At 41.4% G+C, this 15271-nt stretch overlaps 1 protein-coding gene across 4 annotated transcripts in view; it reads right to left on the bottom strand.

Annotated features, from left to right (window-relative positions):
* Positions 1–1377: 1377 nt before the first annotated feature.
* Positions 1378–15271, bottom strand: part of RALB (RAS like proto-oncogene B) — a 61493-nt gene continuing 47599 nt past the window's right edge. For all 4 annotated transcript variants that reach the window (XM_058301156.1, XM_058301157.2, XM_071216496.1 and 1 more), the window contains one exon: positions 1378–2941. In XM_058301156.1, the coding sequence (XP_058157139.1) occupies positions 2822–2941 (120 nt within the window). In that variant the 3' untranslated portion in view covers positions 1378–2821. The remainder of the gene's footprint in view (positions 2942–15271) is intronic.

Here is a 15271-nt window from a genome sequence, read left to right as displayed (position 1 = left end):
CCACTGGAATTATCCACTATTAAGCTTCTATGATGCTTTATTATAATGAGATCCTAGACCAACAGAGGTGGATTTTTGTATTTTAGTTGCTGCCGTTTATTTAAATTCATATAGCATAATTCAGCAGTCCTAAAACATTTTTTTACATTTTTATGTCACTGAAATCAGGACGGATTAATTTAATTTTTTGGCAGTGGCAGTTTTCTTAGTGGTATGTAAATTACGGTGATGTCTCTGTAATCAACAGAGGTCTTGAACTTTATGAAATGCGATACTAACAGAGAATTACGAATACAGAATGTTACATCATTTGCTAACACTCTGCCCCTCCCTCATTAGGCCCCAGCCATATACTAGGGTTCTGTTTGCTTTTTCGTTTTCTCCTGAACACCTCAGAGCCTTTGGACCAGCTGTTTCCTGGCCTGGAAAACTCCCCCCACCCCCCATCCCCACCTATTCCTCCAGGGCTGGCTCCTTCTAATCAAGCGGTCTCTGCTTATCTGGGCTTAAACACTGTCCCTTGGAGAAGGCTATTGAGCAACCCATCTACATTAGCTTCACCCCCAGAGACCCTGCCCAGCTCACCACTCAGTTTTATTTTCTCAGAGCACTTACCACTCCCAGGTATTCGCAAACCTCCATCTTCTTCCTTGGTAAAGCCCACGCTCCGGGCATGTAGATATCTTGCATGTCTTGTCCATGCTCGGTCCCAGGCACCCAGAAGAGTCTGACACAGAGCAGGGACTCAAATGGCTCTCTAGCAGACACTTTAGAGAAATAACGCTAAGCCACGGATATAATGCCGAATCGCTTAGCAAGTAGCTATGTTTCAGACTGATGAACAATGTAACTTTCTTATTTTTTATGCAAAAGAATCTCACAAATATAAATCATTTTGATAGAAGAGCCATTGCTGACTGCTATCCAGTTAAATATAATTTTGGAAATATATTACTAGCATATACCAAGAATAATTTCTGCAGCATAAAAAAAAAAATCATACTATCTTTAAATCATTTGTGCATATTACAAATCTACTTCCTTTTGACCAGAACTGAGATAAAACAGGTAGTGACCTAAGATGAAAAGAAAAAAGGTTGCTTCAGAAAACTCATGAGGCTATCTATTTTGGCTTTTAAATTTTTAAGTAAGAAGAGTAGCCAGCTCTCCCAAAGGAAAGACAAAATTAAAATTACTTTTTATACTTATACTCTTATTTCCTGAAGCCCAAGTCAAAGGAATAATTGAAATAAGGCTTGTCTGATATTGTACAGCTCCAACAAGAATGGCAGTCAGTATGTGACTGTCAACTCCTTTAGTACCCGCATTTGTGTATGTGATAAAAGGATCAAATAAAAAGGCTGAAATCCTGAAAAGTGTTTGTTTGCTTTTTTTATTCAAAACAGCCCATGATTCTTTGGGAAGTGATACAAGATTGTTTTCCAACCCGATCATAATATCTACAATCTCTGTCATTAACCACAAATTCAAAAGGTCCTGCTCTCCCCACCCCAGTTCCCTTTTGGCACCTATATGTGAAATGTCAATTCTGAAAAATGAGGGAAAAATATGCTGTGTACTGGGCTTTTATCATACTACTCTGATGAAAAATTTTCTGCTTGTTAAATTTAGACCACTGATACAACAAGAAGGATTAGCGATATCTCCTTAATAAAAATCTTTTTTCTAACTAACTCTATGGCTATCTCAGAAGAAAACTCTATTAAAAACAGCAGCCAATTCTCAGAGGCAAGGGGGCCATGGCCTGTTTTGCTTTCCCCACTTCTTTTCAATTTAACCTTAGAATTACTGAGCAATTCTATGAGAGGTAGCAGAATGTCTGGCATAGGCTCTGCCTTCATGATTTTAGAATACAATTTTAACTCATCACATTCTCCAGAAGAATTTGCATTACACGTCAAGAAACAAGAGAAGAGGATCACTTGAACTCGGCCCGCAGAGAGAAGTCTGTTGGATGATAGTGTGTTCTTAACTAGTGGAGCAGGTGCACCGGCAGAAGACGGCAGTGTTAGGAGAGGACTTGGCCATGGGACGGAAACACGAGAACTATACCCGGATTAGAAAAGAGTGTCATTTATAAAGTATATGACTCGAGTCTTCACTTAGTCTACAGAAAATAAGGTCCTACACAAAGTCAAGAGGCTACAGGAGAAAGAAAGAGCCAACACAGACTATAATTGGCCAATATTTAAATATGAAGAAAATAACAGAACTTTCGCTTTTCATGAGAAGGATTTATGAGCTTGGTGACCTATTGGCCCCATTCAAACTCATGTTTTCAGCTGTGCTTCCAGTCTACAGGGTACTGAAACTTTTAAAAATCTCTGAATTTTTCAGTGTCAGTAGAGCTTAATATTCTGAGTAGTAAGGGGGAGAGAAGAGTCTTCTCTAAAACCTAATAAAATAAGACTGTTTTATTTCAAAACAAAAGAGGGTGAGGTTATAAAACTAGGGGAAAATAAAATGCTATGCCAGTCTTTCTTTTTGTAATTAACACTTGACTATTTCCTACCCGTAGCATTGCATATGTGGCTAAGCTTTTGGAAGAGAGGGAAGGAAGGTGGAAGGAAAAACAGAACTCTGAAAACCTCCTGATAAAGCAGCTGTTCCATTGCATGGATAAGGGCTCATTTCCTCTGCCAGCCACTGATTCACAGAAACTTTTTTTCCATTTAAAGACAGATGCGTGGATGCGGTTGGGGAGAGCGCCCGGCACAGCCAAGGAGTGGAGCAGTCTTCTCTCTACAAACCCAGTCCTGTGTCCTCAGTGGCCACTTCGCCACATCTGCTGGCTCAGTATTCACAGCAAGCAACATCTTTCTTTGAAACTTTTCTTGTTCTTGCTGCTTTTCTTGCCATTCTTGTCTTTGTTCTCTGACATCTTCTTTGCTCTGATTTCTCTCATTAGGTCAAAAAACACCTGGGGATGGGGAGGAAGGTAGTGAAAAGAACAGGGAGGAAAAAGCCATTTAATGATAAGGAAACAATTTAAGGGGGAAAGGTAGTGATACTTTAATGCATAAAGCCACATTTATTTTTATTAACCATGTACCATCGAGCCCAAAGAATCTGGAGTAAATAAGATTAATTAACCGAAAAATGCTCACTTCACAAAGCAAGCATCTCGGTTCATACCATTGCACTGGTCAAGCTCAAGAAAGAATTTACCATTCCACAGTTTATTTCAATATGATAAAAATCTTCTCTTACAGTAAGTATGATGGAGGCTAAAAAATATTTTAAGCATAGGACAGATGCAGTAGTGTGTAAAATTTACAAATATGGAGACTGACAGAAGCAATCAGCCTTCCTAGCATTTCCAATCAGCAGAGAAGAAAAGGATGGTACACGGGCACCTGCTATAAGGTGTTGTGTTATACAGTGTCTCATCTACTCCTCACATCAACTCTGAAAGGGCAGGACACATGCAGGACAAGCACGACAGCTTCCCCAGCCTAACTTCATAAGAGCAGGCCTTGGAACGTGGGGGAGGAGGGGGTAAAGCATAAATAAAAGAATGCTCCTGTAGGGTGAAATCAGGAACAACCACCCCTCCATTCCTTGCAAGGTTAACTGAAAGGAACTTTATCAAGAACTGATGAGACTTGTCCTTTGAATGCCAGTTTGCTATTTCGATATGGATTATCATTTGTCACAGCAGTTTGCACTTTGCCCTCTGCTGCTGGCAATCATGGCTGAATACTGATTACACCCAAGCAGACAAAATATGCGTCTTAACAAAGAGACAGCTGAGATTTCTCATGGAGAATGACGGAGACTGAAATTGGGAGATTAAGCATACATAGGCTTTTATCTCTAGACATTCAGGCAAAACCAGGAGCCCCTATCTTTTATTTTCATAGATACTTTCTTCTTGGTGAAAAAGCAAGCTCAAGCTCGGGTGTGGGCATGCAACTGCAACTACCACCAGCTCCAGACACCGAAAAGGACTTCCCCATCGGATCAGGCTGACCTAAGCACTTCTTACCACGCTACCCAGGACAGCGCCCCTGAGCAGCTCCAGCTATCACAGGTTTTCCTTTGTGTACTAACAGCGAAAGGCAGGAGGAAGGGAATGCAGTGCAATTTAAATGAGTCATCTGCTGATCTTATCAACAACCTTCTTGTAAATTGTTTACCGATGAAAACAATGCTGCCAGTCACAGGTTTCTGCTGGTTCTGGTTTGGCAGGTCCAGCCGGCCCAGCAGAAGGGGTGGGGGGGATGAGCCACTGTGGCCCCTCTCCTCTCCATTCCCACCCTGTCAAAAAAACACACAGCTATCCCTGCTGAGGAAGGTCGTCCTGGTTTGTTAAAAATGAAGCCTCTGCCTGGATCTCCTGTGTGTCTTCCATAGCTAGGAAACAAGTGGATGGAAAGAAAGAGATCTGGAATAGCATGAGAATCACCATGAGAGCTGAGGCCAACAAGAGGCAGCTGCCCACCAGCCGCCACCCATTGCAGACCTGTGTTCTTGCAGCTGCTGCAAACACCTCTAAGATGAATCCCAACTTACATCAATATTGCAGACAGCACTGCTCTCCCAGAATCATTTCAAGCGAGAGTAAAACCTGCTTAAAAATTTCTTCCTTCAAGTCAGAAGTGAAGAATTATTTTTTCCTTAAGAAAGAGAAACTTCTGTGGAGCTACACAGGTGTAGCTCAGTATGAGGCCCCGGGTTCAATCCCCCATAGCTCAAAAAAAAAAAAAAAAAAGAAAAGAAAGAAAGAGAAGCTTCCATAATATAAGAAGAGATTTCAAACACTGATGTTGCAAGAAGACACGGCAGACAGCCACTGTTGGGCAGCCAAAGCGATATGCATTTTTCTTCACAGGAACATGGATTAGGAAGGAAAAGCTAGGAAACTGAATGAAGGCAGAAGGGAAAACTTTACCTTCTAGGTTTCCTATTTAAGTTATGTGGCAAGAAACGTGAACCTTAACTTACCTAACATTAGCAATCTCTGATAGGTGGATTTTCAGACTGTCAAAATTCATCATTGCCAAGGTCAGCCTTTCTTTAGTTTCAGAGATTTGAATGAAAAAGTATGCTGGGGATGGAGCAAGAGAGAAAAAAATCCCTGGAGAATTGGTTCTTGAGTACAAATGCTTTTTATTACCTAAGTTATTCAGCCTTGGCTCTGGCAGTGAGGTCAAACAATAAATCTAACCAACAACTAAATGAGGGGAAAAAAAATTTTAAGCCATGTTTTTTTCTGGGCCCCTTTTGGGGAACCTCCTAAAAAGCAGCCTGAGACAGTGGCCTGAAGGACTAGAGGTCAAGGAAAATGAGAATGATGTCATCAACATGGCAATGTAAGGCATCCCCTGAATAACACGTCCCCAGAGAGACAGAGAATTTAAGAACAAATCCCACTTGCTTAGAACTTTAGAGGACAGCAGAAGACTGGAGGAGGACTCCACAAACACTGACTAGAAGAAAGAGAAAAATATCAAGTAGGAAACTTTCACCCCACACCAGCCAGTCCACTCCCTCTACCTCACTAGGTCCTGTGCAACTTGGCAGTTGCTCAGACAGGGTCCTGGGTCCCCCCACCTCCCACAGGGGACACAGACTATAGAGCCCACAGCAGGAAGTTAGAATCGCACACATATTCAGGAACAGGGACCACGTCCACAGAGACCCAGGGCGGAACACAAGCTGCTGAGGAGTGCTGCATATAAAAAGCCCCAGGAAAAAATTTTAAAAATGAAAAAACAAAAAGACCCCAGGAAGGAAAAAGAGAGCGACAGAGAGATAGATCACGGTGAAACTGCATCTGGAAAGTGCTGTGCTCAATCCACTTTCTGGATCACCTAAATGCAAAAGGGACTTCTCTGGAGTGACCCATCTTTATGGATTGACCCTACCTGGCTCCCCGGAGGGGAAACCTAATGGGGAAGAAACAAAAAAATAAAAGGGGTGGGGGCTTAAGCTGCAAGATAGGAGGGTCCCAGAACTTTAAAGAATGAGGAAAACAGGGCACAGGTTGAAGAGAGAACTTAAAGACATTGTGGGCACTGGGGAGGAAATTCTGCACTAACACAAAGCAGATCAAGACTTCCAGAGACAGAACAGAGGAGAGAAGTTTTCTCCTGGAGGCAAAACAACTGTACAAAAAGTGCAATCTTAAGAATTGTACCACATATCAAGGATAAGAATCAGATGATGAAGAGGTGAGAAAATCTGATCAGTTAAACACAGGCTGTGATAAAGATCATGAACAGGTTGGACCAAGCATCAAAAAAGAGACATAATATAAAGTCAATCATCAATAAAACCATAGACAAGGAGAAACTGACTTCCAGAGTTAACTCATCAAGAAAAGCAGATGCGGAGATATTAGCAAAAAATTACAAGCCATACCAAGAAACAGGAAGATATGGCTCAATCAAGGCAACACATTAAAACTTCAGAGGAGACACAGAAGTTGGAACAACTAATCAAAGTTCAAACAGATCTCCTAAGTCAACTGAAAGAGATGAAGCAATATATGCATAAAGAGATAAAGGATAGGGAAACGGATGTGGCTCAAGCAATTGGGCCTCCGCCTATACCACATGCAAGGTCCTGGGTTCGGTTCCCAGTACCTCCTGGAGAAGGCAAGCTGGTGCAGTAGGCAGGCACGGCAGGCTGAAGCAACAAAAGAGACACAAAGAGGAAAGACAATGAGATATAACAAGAGACACAACAAAGCAGGGAGCTGAGGAGACTCAGGTGATTGAGTGCCTCTCTTCTACATGGGAGGTCAGGGTTCGGTTCCTGGTGCCCCCTAAAGAGAAGGCAAGCAGACACAGAAAGCAAATGGACACGGGGAGCAGAAAGGAACTGCAAACAATGAGGTGGGGAGGATAAACAGATCAAATTAATTTTATTAAAAAATGAGAGAGATAAAGAATATTAAGACAAAGTGTGAGCATTAAGAATTTGAAAGTATAAAAATATGTAACAGAAATTATGGAGATGATTGGCACAATAGTAGAGATTAAAAATACACTAGAGGTATACAATAGCAGATTTGAACAGGCAAAAGAAAGAATCAGCGAATGAAAAGACAGGACAATTGAAATCATACAGTCAGAAGAACATATAGAGAAAAGGATAGAAAAAATTCAACAGTGTCTCACAGATTTGAATGACAACGCAACACAAAGCACACAAACATATGCATCATGGGTGTCCCAGAAGGAGAAGAGAAGGGAAAGGAGCAGAAAATATTTGACTAAATAATGGGTGAAAATTTCCCAACTTTTATAAAAGATATAAATATACAATATCCAAGAAGCACAACATACTCCAAACAGAATAAATCTAATAGACCTACTCTGAGACACATAGTAATCAGAACGTCAAATGCCAATGATAAAGAGAGAATTCTGAAAGCAGGGAAAAAAAAAAAAGATAATTCATCACATAAAAAGATCTTCAATAAGACCAAGTGTCAATTTCTTATCAGAAATCATAGAGGCAAGAAGGCAATGGTATAATTAAGGTATTGAAAGAAAAACTACCAGCCAAAAATTCTTTATCCAGCAAAACTGTTCTTCAAAAATGAGGGACAGTTTGAAATAGTCCCAGATAAATAAAAACTGAGTTTGTCAACAATAGACCCACCCTTTAAGAATTACTAAAAGGAGTTCTTCAGGTTGAAAGGAAAAGATAGGAAAGAGTGGCTTGGAGTAATGTGAAGAAATGAAGATTATCAGTAGGGATAACTAAAGGGGTAAATTTAAAATCCAATAGTTCTATATCTTTAATATACAACACTACTCTGTAATTCCTGTAAAAGTCAGAATACAAGTGAGGGAAGTGGATGTGGCTCAACTGTTAGAGCTTCTGCCTACCATATGGGAGGACCTGGATTCGATCCCTGGAGCCTCCGGGTGAAAAAGAAGAAGAGAAAGCGTGCCCATGTGGAAAGCCAGTTCCTGCGCGAGTGCCTGTGTGCTGAGCCAGTGCCCTGCACAAGTGAGTCACGCAGGAAGATGATGACGCATCAAAAGAGACAAGGGGAGAGTCAAGGTGAAGTGCAGCAGAAACCAGGAACTGAGGTGCCGCAATTGACAGGGAACCTCTCTCCCCATCAGAGGTCTCCAGGATCAAATCCTGGTGAATCCTGGAAGACAGAAAATGAGAAGAGAAGACAACATAGACTGAAAAAAACAGCAGGGCGGGAGAAGGGGAAGGGGGAAAATGAATAACTAAATTTTAAAAAACCACAAAAAACAATTGAACAAGAAAAAAGAATATCTCCCGATAATGAACATGCTAAACATAAAATGGTAAAATGGGGAGGGGGGCTACAATGTAAGGAGGGGAAACAGAGGGATATAGCAGGAGAGATGTGTTGGCTATCGAAGCTAACTTGGCATATTTTCAAATTAGTAGCTTACAGATGAAGGTATATAATATAAACCCCAGGGTAACCACAAAGAAAGTATTTTTAAAATATTCGGAAAGAGAAATGAGAAAGCGGTCGGATATATCACAAAAGATCAATTATATATATAAGGAAAGGAGGTTGCAATAAAGGAAAAGAGATGAAAAAGAGATATGATATACAAAAATCAAAGGACAAAATGGCTAAAGTACTGCCTTTATAATAACACTGAATGTTAATGGATTAAACTCCCCATGCAAAAGATGCAGAGTGGCAGAATGGATAAAAAAGCACAATCCAGCTATAAGCTGTTTACCGGAGACTCACCTTAAACCCAAAGATACATATAGGTTGAAAATGAATGTAGAAAAAAAGAAATTCCATGCAAATAGCAACTAAAAAAAAAGCTGGAGTAGCTATACTAATATCAGACAAAACAGACTTCAAGTCAAATACTATTATAAGAGATGAAGGACACTATATATTAATAAAAGGGGCAATCCACCAAGAAGAAACAACAATCCTGAGTATTTATGTACCTAAGCAGAGTGCCCCAAAATACACTGCAAGTTAAACTCTGGCAAAATTGAAGGGAGAAATGATGCCTCTGAAATAATAGTTGGAGATGTCAATATACCACTCTCATTAACAGATAAAACATCCAGATAAAAGATCTATAAGGAAACAGAGAACTTGAATAATATGATAAATGAGTCAGACCTAACAGACATTTATAGAGCATTATACCCCAAACAGCAAGATATACATTCTTTTCACGTACTCATGGATCCTTCTCCAGGATAGACTATATGTTGGGTCACAAGACAGGTCTCAATAAATTTAAAAAGACTGAGATTATACAAAGCATCTCCTCTGACCATAATGGAATGAAGCTGGAAATCATTAACAGAAAGAGAACTGGAAAATCCACAAATATATGGAAGTTAAATAACACACACTTAATCAGTAGATCAAAGCAGAAATTGCAATATCTTGAGAAGAATGGAAACGAGAACACAACGTATCAAAATTTATTGAATGCAGCAAAGGCAATGCTGAGAGAGAAGTTTATAGCCCTCAATGCTTACATTAAAAAAGAAGAAAGCTAAAATCAAAGACCTAACTAACTGCACACCTGGAGAAACTAGAGAAGAACAGCAAACTAATCCCAGACGTAAAGAAATATAAAAGGTTAGAGGAGAAATAAATGAAATTGAGAATAAAATTTTAAAAATAGAGAATTAACAAAACCAAAAGTTGACTCTTTGAAAAGATCAATAAAATTGACAAATCCTTAGCTAGACTGAGAATGAAAAAAAGAGAGATATAAATAAAATCAGAAATGAAAGGGGGAATATTACTACTGACCCCACAGAAATAAAAAGGATCATAAGAGGATAATAAGAACAACTGTATACCAATAAATTAGACAACTTCGATGAAAGGGACAATTTCCTAGAAACACATGAACAACCTACACTGACTCTAGAAGACCCCAACAGAACAATTACAAGTAAAGAGATTGAATCAGTCATCAAAAACCTCCCAACACCCCCATTCCCCCTGCCCTCAGCACTGGCTGTTACTCAGGCCATTTTATTTTCTGATTTCCAGGACTCAAAGTCCCTGCCACATCGCCTGAAGAAGGGGAACTCTTCGAGGGAGGGCTCAGCTTCAACACGGGTAAGCAGGTACTACAGGACCACTTCAGCTCGGGCTATTGTCCAGGACCGGGCGCCTCAGCGGTCCTGGGGTTTTGGCTTTGTGGCAGTTTGATATTATCTGTGAATTCCAAAAAAGATGTTATGTTTGTAAATGGTCGGTTCTTCTGAGCGTGATGCCCCCTGAATGTATCAGATTTGGCTGCCATGTCTTTGATTAAACTACATTAAGAATGAGGCTTTGTCAGCCATGTCATGAGGGTGTGCAGGGCTGAGTCCCTACCCCTTGGTGGGAAAAGACGCTCCCATGAAAGTAGACAGACGGAGAAAATATACAGAGGATGCTATGGCCCTGAGAAGAGCCTGGCAGTCTACAGCTGACCTTGTGAAGAGAACAGAGCAGCTGAGCCTGGAGAAGAACGAGCCCCAGGAAGAGTCGGGTGTTATCCCGGCCTACAGCTGGGACCACGGAGCCTGAAGAGGAAGAGGGAAGGCTGAACCCTCACAGACACAAGTGACTTTGGGTGAGAAAGTACCTCTCATGGTACCTTGAGTTGGACTCTTTAGGGCTTTGTGACTGTAAACTTCTACCCCAAACAAATACCCTTTTAAAAGCCAACCAGGGAAGCAGATGTGGCTCAACTGATAGAGCGTCTGCCTACCACACGGGAGGTTCAGGGTTCAATCCCCAGGGCCTCCTGACCTGTGTGGTGAGCTGGCCCACACGCAGTGCTGCCCACGCAAGGAGTGCCATGCCATGCAGAGGCGCCCCCGTGTAGGGGTGCCCCACGCACAAGGAGTGCGCCCCGCAAGGAGAGCCACCCCATGTGAAAAAAGCACAGCCCGCCCAGGAGTGGCGCCACACACAGAGAGCTGACGCAGCAAGGTGACACAACAAAAAGGAGACGCAGTTTCCTGGTGCCACCTGATAATGCAAGTGGACACAGAACACACAGTGAAGGGACAGAGAGCAGACAACAGGGAGGGAAAGGGAGAGAAATAAATAAAATAAATCTTTAAAAAAAAAAAAAAACCAACCAATTTCCAGTACTTTGCACCAGCACCCTTTGGCTGATAGGGGCTTCATCGCCTTCACTAACCCAGGGCATGTCTCGAAACCATAAAGGTCTTGAATGGAGAGTCCCTGGACGGCTGCTAGATGCATGTGGACCACACAGGCAAGGCAGCCCGGGGAACCAAAGGGCGTGCACTTGGGGGCCGTGAGCATGGCCGCAGCTACTGTAGAGGTGTTGGGGACAAGGGATAGGGGAGCAGCCAGCCTGACAGTCGCCTTGAGGATAGAGATATGGATACGGACGCTCTAGAGACAATGGTGGCAAAAGCTAGGGAAGTTACAACTGCAACTCTGTAAGGAATTATAGAAACGATTTCAATGATTAAAATGAGGCATGCACACATTACATAGATACATAAGGAAAAAAATTCTTCTGATCCAGCATCATCCTTCCAAATGGCTTGTATTTATAAAGATTTTTGGAGCTGCACTGAATCATCTGTTAGAACATCAACTTCTATTTTTGATTGAGCTCCCAGGGTAGCCTGTCAAAGACCTTTTAGAAAGCTCCATGTGTTTCAAGATTTTTCTTTCCACTTAAAGACAACTTCTGAGATATTGTAAAGTCTGGGTATTTTTCTTTTGCTAGTTTTTTTAGTTTCAGCTCTCAAGATTATGGGTTCTGGCCAAAAAAAAAAAAACGTTGGTCAGAGATATTTTTTTTTCAATTAATGTGCATCAAGGGACATTTAAAAAATATGTAAACAATGTTTTCTTGCCACAGTTAGGGAACAACTTCCAAACTACACACAAGTACTCTCCATCAAGAACATGACTGCTAAGAAGTGTTTTTTACAATATGTTATGAGACACAGGAAACGGACTTGGCCCAGGGATAGGGCGTCCCCCTACCACATGGGAGGTCTGCAGCTCAAACCCCAGGCCTCCTTGACCCATGTGGAGCTGGCCCATGTGCAGTGCTGATGTGCGCAAGGAGTGCCGGGCCACAAAGGGGTGTCCCCCGCGTAGGGGAGCCCCACGCGCAAGGAGTGCGCCCCATAAGGAGAGCCGCCCAGTGCGAAAGAAAGTGCAGCCTGCCTAAGAATGGAGCCACCCACACAGGAGAGCTGACACAACAAGATGACGCAACAAAAAGAGACACAGATTCCCGTGCCGCTGACAATAACAGAAGCGGACAAAGAAACAAGATGCAGCAAATAGACACAGAGAACAGACAACCGGGGTTGCGGGGGGAGGGGAGAGAAATAAATAAATAAATCTTTTTAAAAAAATGTTATGAAGACTACCACCCTGATTACATAGAAGAGCTTCTTAAAAATGTTTGTGAATGTCATCTTTTTAATACTGGAAGAAATATTCTGTTGTGTCTCACATAGTGTTTAGGATATCCTTCATGAAACTGATTAAAAAGATGGAATTTGGGGGAAGCAGATGTGGCTCAAGCAATTGGGCTCCTGTCTACCATATAGGAGGTACAGGTTCGATGTCCAGGGCCTCCTGGTGAAGGCAAGCTAGCCCGCGTGGAGTACTGGCCTGCACAGAATACTGGTGCAGAGTACTGCCCCACGCAGAAATGCTGCCCCATGCAGGAGTAGTGGCCCACGTGGAGAGCTGTCTCAGCAAGATGACACAACAAAAAGACACAGAGGAGAGATAATAAGAGATGCAGTGGATCAGAGAGCTGAGGTGGCACAAGAGAATGATCACCTCACTCCCACTCTGGAAGGTCCCAGGATCGGTTCCCAACGTCGCCTAATGAGAATGCAAGCAGACACAGAAGAACACGCAGCCAACGGACAGAGAGAACAGACAATGGGGGGGAGGGGCAGCAGAATAAATAAATAAATCTTTAGGAAAAAAAAAGGTGGAATTTGGGAAGCAGATGTGGCTCAACCATTTGGGCACCCACCTATCACATGGGAGGTCCCAGGTTCAGTCCCGGTGCCTCCTGAAGAAGACAAGCAAATGCCCACACCCCACCACAACGAAAGCTAGACACCCGCAACTGCTGCAAGGAAAGCTAGAAGCCACACCCCACCACAATGAGAGCTAGATGCCGACACTTGCCACAATGAAAGCTAGACGCCCACTCCCTGCTGCAACAGGAGTTAGATGCCACACCCCACCACAACGGGAGTTAGATGCCGTTACCTCCCAGCAATGAGAGCTAGGCGCCTACCCGCTGCAATGAGAGCTAGATGTCGCACCCCATAACAACGAGCAGACTCCCAAAGGGCAGATGCCACCAGCAGACCCCACGCCTGCGGAGAGCAGAGTAGCTCAGGCCGTTAAGCATACGCCACCCATGTGGGAAGTCCTGGGCTTCGTTCAGGGTGCCTCCTGGAGAAGGTGAGCAAACAATGAGCCGACAGACAAGAGTACCATCTGGGAAAGGAGGGGATACATTAAAATAAACAAACAAAGTTAAATTAATAAACCTTTTTTCAAAAAGATGGAATTTGACTTTGGGAATTTTAGTGTTTGTATACAGAAAATGTTAACTCACTGTGGTTCTGATTTGTTTGTATTCATTCTTTCTTAAAACTCTTGCATGTATTTTTTATAATAAAAATATAAAAATAAGCCCAGCACATGACTGTTTGCTTGGTAAGGAGTAACCCTTGGTATGACTTCTCTGCCCAGTGGTGAAGGGAGTTAGAGGAAAGTGTGCTCCACGGGAGAGTCACGTGCTGGTGATGTGAGCCTACTGCAGGGGCAGCGCCTTACAGAGTTTGCTTATTTTCCAGATGCTTTAGTGATATCAGATAACATGAAGTGCCAATTAGTCCTTACAATTGGATATTTTATTTATAATTACTGTCCTTTAAAAATTACATTTGACAACTATTTTATCACTCCTCGTTTCTTTTTAATTAACTATGACAAACATAACTGATATTTATAAACAACTCTGTCTTGCCCTTCTTTAAAAAAAAGAAGGAATTGGAAAACAAAATAAAACAAAAAAACTCCCAACAAAGAAAAGCCCAGGACCAGATAGATGGCTTCACAGGTGAATCTATTCTATTAATCATTCCAGGAAATATTAATATTAATCTTGCTCAAACTCTACCAAAAAATTAGAGAGGAAGAAACACACTAATTCATTTTATGAGACCAACATCACCCTAATACCAAAGCTAAAAGAAAAATAAATTACAGAACAATTTTTTTATGAATACAGATGTAAAAATTCTCAACAAAAATACCTGCATCTCAAATCCAACAGCACATTAAAAGAATTATACACCATGACCAAGTGGGTTTTATCCCAGGTATGCAAGGGTGGTTCAACATAAGAAAATCAATCAATGTAATATACCACTATTCACAAAATGACAGGAAAAGAAGTCCTTTTACAGTTCCATTGATGCAGAAAAAGCATTTGACAAAATCCAGCCTCCTTTCTTGATATAATAAAAACCCTTTCAAAAACAGGAATAGAAGGAAACTTCTTCAACAAGATAAAAGGCATATTATGAAAAACCCACAGCTAACATCATACTCAATGGTGGAAGACTGAAAGCTTTCCCTTTAAGATCAGGAACAAGACGAGGATGCCCACTGTCACCACTGTCATTCAACATTGTACAGGAAGTTGTAACCAGGCGTCCAGATTAGAAAGGAAGAAGTAAAATGTTCACTATTTGCAGATGGCATGATCCTATATATAGAAAGTCACGAAAAATTACAACAAAGCCTAGTAGAGCTAATAAATGAATTCAGCAAAGTGGCAGGGTACAAGATCAACATGCAAAAATCAGTAGTGTTTCTATAATGGAATGACTACTCTAAGAAAGCAAGAAAAAATTTCATTTACAATAGCAAATAAAGAATCAAATATCCAGCAATAAATTTAACCAAGGATGTAAAGAATTTGTACATCGAAAATTATAAATCATTGCTAAAAAAAAGTTCTTAAAGACCTCAGTAAATGGAAGGACATCCCATGTTCATGGATTAGAAGACCAAATATCATTAAGATGTCAATTCTATCCAAAATGATTTTACAGATTCAATATAATCCCAATCAAAATTCAAACAGCCTTTTTGCAGAAATGGAAAAGCCATTTCAAATTTATATGAAAGAGTAAGGAGCCCCAAATAGCCAAAAACATTGTGAAAAAGAACCAAGTTAGAGGACTCACTTCCCGACTTTAAAGCATATTACAA

This window comes from Dasypus novemcinctus, chromosome 7 (genome assembly GCF_030445035.2).
Source record: "Dasypus novemcinctus isolate mDasNov1 chromosome 7, mDasNov1.1.hap2, whole genome shotgun sequence".
In the NCBI taxonomy this organism is placed as follows: domain Eukaryota; kingdom Metazoa; phylum Chordata; class Mammalia; order Cingulata; family Dasypodidae; genus Dasypus; species Dasypus novemcinctus.
Note: the sequence above shows the minus strand (reverse complement) of the source record. Positions and strands in the feature narration are given on the sequence as shown.